General features: G+C 49.0%; 2 protein-coding genes across 6 annotated transcripts in view; both read right to left on the bottom strand.

The window, feature by feature from the left end:
- GNAS (GNAS complex locus) overlaps window positions 1–6622 on the bottom strand; it is a 56572-nt gene extending 49950 nt beyond the window's left edge. For 3 of the 4 annotated variants that reach the window (XM_037729557.1, XM_037729559.1, XM_037729560.1), the window contains exon 1: window positions 5074–5679. In XM_037729557.1, coding sequence (XP_037585485.1) covers window positions 5074–5305 — 232 coding nt within the window. In that variant the 5' untranslated portion in view covers window positions 5306–5679. Of the gene's footprint in view, window positions 1–5073 lie in introns of all 4 variants that reach the window. The other variant, XM_037729558.1, reaches the window with a different exon arrangement.
- The window catches only part of LOC108285920 (neuroendocrine secretory protein 55), a 63227-nt gene that overhangs the window by 42535 nt on the left and 13764 nt on the right, over window positions 1–6928 (bottom strand). The window lies entirely within an intron of this gene.

Below are 6928 nucleotides of genomic sequence, written 5' to 3'. Positions count from 1 at the left end.
CTTATAATAGAGCTATCCATAAAAGTAACTGCATTTTGTTTTAATAATTATTATTTAGTGGAAATCTAAACAAGAAGAAAAGCTTTAGATCCTGCAAAAAAAAAAAATGTGAAAAAAAAAAAAAAAAAAAAACTTTACAGAAAATCTGCATAAAACAAAAGGAAAAGAGAAGGTCGACAAACTAAGACTGCAATGTTGCAGTGCTGGCAGATGAGTGAAAGCAAATGTGGAAATGAAATATCCCCATAGCAATGACAGCCATCTCAGAAATGGGGAAGCTCACGTTTCATGTACACTCAATGGACATTTATAACCAGGGATCTGTGAGTTTGGCTATAATTCAGAAAGCAGCAGATGACTTGACGTGTCATTTGACAAGGGATTTTAAGAGCACATAGTATACTTACAATAATCATGCTTTACATTTAAATAATGCTTTAAGCTTATCATCACATTTCTGGTAAGCATTATCTTATCTGAATTTGAAACTTGAGATCATTTACCTACCTTACAGTCTTTGTGGAAAAGTGCCTGACATTTAATCTCTGAGCTTTTGGTTTATTTGTCTGTGAAATGGGGTCCTATCACGTTTTTATTGCCCAGGACTGTTTCATGAGACAAATATGACTAGATGAAAGCCTTTTAAAAAAAGTAAATTGTGGCCAGGCATGGTGGCTCATGCCTCTAATCCCAGCACTTTGGGAGGCTAAGTGGATCACTTGGGGTCAGGAGTTCGAGACTAGCCTGACCGATATGGTGAAACCCCATCTTTACTAAAAATACAAAAAATTAGCCCAGCATGGTGGCACACACTTGTAATCCCAGCTTCTGGGGAGGCTGAGGGGAGAATTGTTTGAATCTGGGAGGTGGAGGTTGCAGTGAGTGGAGATCCTGCCATTGCACTCCAGCCTGGGTAACAGAGCAAGACTTTGTTTCAAAACAAACAAAAATGTAAAATGTAATCAGAATGTGTTGTTATTTTTATTATTACTAGATACTAATACTGAGACCAGTGAGATTTTCAAGTTAGGAGGGTATATACAGAAATGGGATGACCCTCAATTCTTTTTGCTTAAAACCAGTTTTCCATGGTAGATAATGTGGGTAAACTTTAAAAAACTAATCTACCTATATGGGATTTTTTTTTTTTAGAGAAATCTATAGGAATTAAAACTGAGGCAGAATTTCAGACTTTGAGAAACATGAATCTTATTAGGAGACTGAGAAGAAAAAATAATAAAACTATTTGGACTCCAAATTTTGTGGCCTGATAAGCCACGCCCTTCCCACTGCACAAAAAGCTCCGTGGAGGCATTTAGAATACAGAAAAATGGCTATAAATAAAAAAAAAAAAAAAAAAAAAAAAAAAAAAAAAAAAAAAAAAAAAAAAAAAAAAAAAAAAAAGAAAGAAAGAAAAGAGAGAGAGAGAGGAAAAAAAGATACTTCTGCAAGATGGGATGCATTGCATTACTGTTGCACTTGGTGGCATAAATAAATTATCATACAATTAATTGTGATTCATTGTATAAATAAAGCATCATAGCAGAATAGCTATTATTATATATAGCTTTTGCCTGCACAATTTTAATAAATGTGGCAGATACTAAGAAACTCTGATCTATTCCCCCTCTTCAGTACTCAAACAAGGAGGAAATCACACCTAAATGAGGTTTTAAAAAGTGTTTAGGGCGGGTGCCGTGGCTCACGCCTGTAATCCAAGCACTTTGGAGGCCAAGGCAGGCGGATCACCTGAGGTCAGGAGTTCAAGACCAGCCTGACCAACATGGTGAAAGCCCGTCTTTAAAAAAAAAAAAAAAGTGTTTAAGCCACCAAAATTATTTTAAAATGTAACAGAAACATGGAAACCATCTATTGGTGGATAATGTTGAGTGAGAAAAAGACTTCTTTTAAAAGAATATTATAAATTTAGATATTATATATTCCTTAAAAAGAATATTTATATAATACCTAAAAAACTCTTTTTGAATATTTTAGATATTTAAAATATTTAGATATTTTAGAATTTTCATCATATTATTGATTTCTATCTACCTTTTTTTCTCTCTCTTATTTCTTAAGATTCCCTGTAATGAGGTTAAACTGGGCAATAAAAACAGAAAGGATATGTACATAAACACATTTTTCAAGCAACAGATGAATTTGCATGTCACAAATTAGCAACCATATCAAAGGACAGCCATTTGATCTGCATTTTCAGTGGTAGAGATGTAGGGATGTCTTGTTTTATTTTTTGGGACTAGAAAGTTAGTAAAAAGTCTTGTCCTACATGTGAGTAAGTTCTCATCCTTCCTCCTCTCCCCATCCCCAATCAATAATTCAGGTCCAGAAGAGGAACCTCTGGTCACCTCTGCAAAAGGAAGCCTGATGGAAAACTGTAGCCTGGTTTGGCAAACTGCACTGGTCCAGTTTCAGCTAGTAGCTAACACTGGCTACGGTAGTTAAGGCTTATGCTAGACATGGCCCAGAGTTTATCAGCCCTTCTTCTGGACTATGCTGCCTCCAAAGGTGTTTGGCCACCAGCACCTAGTAACAAAGCCAGGACAAGGTGCAAGGTGACCCCAGCAAATCTCCTTTTGTTAAGGTTAATTTTTACTTCTGGTGGCAAAATAAAGGGAGACAAAGGAAACTTACAATATTCTTAAGACCTTGTCCCAGACATGGACAGTTTGCTGCAGTATTGATGACTGCACTATCTATGGTATAAGTCTTCAGTCCTCATGTAAATAGAGACTTACACCATCCACCCCCATCCCCAGGAAGAATAAAGACCCAAATCATGGAGCAAAAGCATCCCTTAGTGGAGATCTGCTAGGAAAGCTTCATTTCACAAAGGAGGCAACTGAGGCCCCACATGTAAGGTACACCACCAATTTGATAATTAGGGGTCAGGTGCACACTGTCACTTGGATCTCCTGTCTGTACTCACTTGTGTCCTCCCACCCCCAATTTATAGGTTTGCTTCCCAGACCTCTGCTTAGAATATTGAAATGGGTCTGTTATAGCAAAATCAGTTGTCTGCAGGGAAACCAGTGCATTGTTGTTTAATGTTTGGTGGCTTTAGTGTAGTTGGGACATTTGAAATTTAAAACAACTTCCATGTTATATGTTTTTGGGTAAGTGATAATGTCATGATCTCCCTGGATGGGCATATATAAAATGATCCTCACATTTAAAATTGTGATTTATGAGAGCCACATCACAATAGCACACAGTTATATGCCAATAATGCCATTAATAAAACCATCACATGTTCTAACATACTTAACAAATGTAGCACAGCCTTAAAAACTGTGATCTTGAAATCCCTTAAAACGTCTTAGAGAATAAAATGTAAAAATTAAGCTTGTCAAGTTTGTTTGGAAGTTTTCATTTAAAGGACATATTTAGACCATTGCTAATTGCTGCTTTGATTAAACATGGAAAAATATTTAATGCCCCGGATTTGAAGTTAAGAAGTCTTGGAGGGCTGGGGGAAGGGCAGGGAACTGGGAATGACCAGGGAAAGACTGAGAGATACAGGAAACGGTGTTGCTGTTGGGTGAGGGGGATCCTGGAGAGGGGAGAGAACCGAATGTGAGCAGAGGAGGAGGGGGAAGGTAGAAGGCCACCAAAATACCCTCCTGGTGAGAATATCATGATTTTAACTTCTGTAATCAGAAGACCTTTATATTTTTTTGTAACCAGAGCCAATTTGCAGAAGACCTTACCTTCGACAAGCCTCTTTGCCCCCAGCTAAGGCTGCTTGAAAAAATGCACATGTAAACATTTACATGTTTCACAAGTCATATTCACGGTTTTTGCCATACTTTGTCCACATACTTAAAATACACTCAGAGCATTTTTTGAAAATTTTTATTTCTGTTGCATTTCAAATACAAAGACGACATTCCACTCCTAACACATAACCCTCATCTTTTTAAACCAAGCCCCTCCTACTGTACTTTTAGCAAAAATGATTGGCTTACCTCCGGCTCTTCGCTAGGAAAAAAATTAGTTCATATTTTTTAAGCACAGCCACGCCCACCCCCTTGGAACCAGCCCCCGCGTGGTTTGGGATCCAGACTTATCTACAGCAGGTTAGGTATTTCCCCTCTCCCCCATCCCCCCACCAGGTGAGCTGAATATGTGCAGAATACTGAACTGATGTGTGCAACCCCGGGCGCCCCAGATACCTGTGTGTCTGGTTTTTCAACTGTAAAGGCGGGAGGGTTTGGCGAACGAATGAGAAGTGAGGAAACGCTTAGCGCAAAGGGAAAAAGAGAAAAAGATATACAGGAACAAGGTTACGGAGGCCGGCGAATAGCGACCCCCCTACTCCCCCAGGCCAGGAGCCCTGCTTATTTCCCGGGAGGTCCCGCCACCTTCCCCGCGCGTCCTCCGCACGGCTCACCGCAGATCGCCCAGGCGCAGGTACCACCAGAGTGTGCAGACACCGAAAGTTTTTTTGCTCGCGCCATGGCGCAAACCACAAGACAGCCCGTTCCCAAGTACAAGTACACAGTCGGCGGGTAATTTGGGGGTGCCGGGATAGGAACAGGGGACATTTGAGCGTATCATGCACAGGCGAACACAGAATATGGACACCAACACACATCAACGACAAGCTGTCAAGAGTCCAAGCAGCCGTGCCAGGCGAGGCGGGGGCGCGCCTTCCCCAATGACTCCAGCCCACCATGGCCCGCACCAGCCTAGCCAGGGGAGCCCCGGGGCCCCTCCCAGGCAATCCTGGCTCACCTGAGGCCCCTGCCTGCTCTCCAGCTTACGGTTGCTGGCGCTGGCCTGTCCAGCCGGAAACGACCCTCAGTGTCGCTCGGCACCACTTTTCTCCCTGGAGGGCATATACTTCGGCCACCCGAACCCACCCAAGATCCCCTCCCGCTCCCAGGGCAAAGTTAGGGTCCCTCCCTGGAACTTTCTAGCAGGCTCTTCCTGCCTTTAGCTGAACCCCCTCCTCCCACTGCCGAGCCCCGCGCGTCCCACCGGGCAGCCCTGCCACCCCCTCCCCAGTTCCCTGGCGGCCCTGCTGCCGGCAGGCAGAGTCCGCCGCATTACCTAGAAGCAGCAGGCGGTGCGTACACATGTAGCCCATCTTTTCGTCCTGGAGTTGCTTGTCGATGAGCTTGCTGCGTTTCTTCTCTGCACGCTTCTGGGCCCGCTTCTCCAGGGCTTCTTTGCGCATCTGTCTGCGCTTCTCCGCCAGGGGTACCTTCTTGACCTTGGAGGAGTGTGAAGCTTTGGGCTCGGGACTCTCAGATCGACCGAAGCAGCCCCCGAAGGCTTGCATGAGGAAGTTGCGGAGTAAGTTGCGCTGGGGCTTTCGGCGGCGGCGATTTCGCCGATGCTGAAACCAGCGGATGCATCCGAAGGTCCCATCGTCGGACTCGTCTCCGCTGGAGTCATCGTCGCTGCTGGCCGCCCCTTCATCGTAGTACACGCTGCGGCCGCGGCCGCGCTCGGACTTGCCCCGCCAGGCAGACGCGCGAGTAGGCCGTGGAGTAGGCGGATCGGCAGCCTGGATTTCGGGGCTGGGGGGTCTAAGGAGATGGAGCTTGCGTCTGGCCCCGGAGGCAGGGGCTGCAGAGGCTGCCCGGGCTGCTGGGGCTGCCCGGGCGGCAGGAGCGGCTGGGGCAGCTGGGGCCCCTGCGTCAGGCGCAGCTGGGGCGACAGGGGCTGCCCCGGTCTCAGCAGCCGCAGGGGCGCCGGGAGCGTCAGGGGCTGCCCGGGCGTCAGGATCGGCTGGGGCGTCAGGGGCTGCCCTGGCACCTGGATCGGCTGGGGCGTCAGGGGCTGCCCGGGCGTCAGGATCGGCTGGGGCGGCTGCGGCTGCCCCGGCATCTGGATCGGCTGGGGCGTCAGGGGCTGCCCCGGAGTCGGAATCGGCTTGGGCGGCAGCGGCTGCCCCAGAGTCGGGATCGGCTGGGGCTGCCCGGGAGTCGGGATCGGCTGGGGCTGCCCTGGAGTCGGGATCGGCTGGGGCTGCCCGGGAGTCGGGACCGGCTGGGGCTGTCCCGGAGTCGGGATCGGCTGGGGCTGCCCGGGAGTCGGGATCGGCTGGGGCTGCAGGGGCCGCCCCGGCTGCGGGATCCGCTGAGGCTGCCCCGGCGGCAGGGGATCTGTCCCCCGGAGAGGGGACTTTTCCTCCCTCCATGGTGTCGGTGGCTGTGCCTCCTTCCATCTCGGCTGCTTCCTCCTCAACTGGGGGTCTCTCTGCTCGCTCTCTCTTATCTGGGGCTCCGGAGACCTTGATGGGCGGGCCGTCAAGCGCGATTGGGGGGCTGTCCATGTTGACGGGAGCGTCGTCGACCCCAGCGGGGGCGCTGCCAATCTCAAGCGGAGGTCCGGAGATCTCCATCGGGGGGCTGCTGCCGGTGAAGTTAGGAGGTCTGACAGCCTCTCGGGATGGGCTGCCGATGGTGCCTGGGACCCAGAGGGGAGGCGCGTTCGCGGCGGGAGTGAGGCGGACCGCACTCGAGACCGCGACTGCCGCAAACTGGCCACCGCCGCCGTCGACTTGTGCGATGACTCTGGAAAGCCCCGGGGGTGGGCTGTCTTCCCCAAAGCCTTCTCCATCAAGCTCAAATGGCATAGTCTCCTCAGGGGGAGGGCTATAGCCTCCTCTGGAGCCAGGCTTTGCAGGCTTGAGGGCTTGGGGCTCCTCGGGAGGAGCTCCGGGGACCCCTGCAGCACCTGGGCCTCCTGGAGCAAGGTCTGGGACCTGTAAGAGAGGTTGACTGCAGCCTCTCTGGGCAGGCTGGTCAAACTCAAAGGGCATAGCTTCTTCTGGTGGAGGGCTGTATCCTCCGACGACTGGTCTGCCACCACCGAAGGCTCCGGGCTCCATGAGTGCTGAGCCGAGGGCCTCAAGGCCTGCATGGGCCCCACTGGGGGATCCAGGCTGCTCCAGTGT

This window comes from Cebus imitator, unplaced genomic scaffold, assembly GCF_001604975.1.
Source record: "Cebus imitator isolate Cc_AM_T3 unplaced genomic scaffold, Cebus_imitator-1.0 Scaffold311, whole genome shotgun sequence".
NCBI lineage: Eukaryota > Metazoa > Chordata > Mammalia > Primates > Cebidae > Cebus > Cebus imitator.
This window is presented reverse-complemented; position numbering and strand designations above follow the sequence as displayed.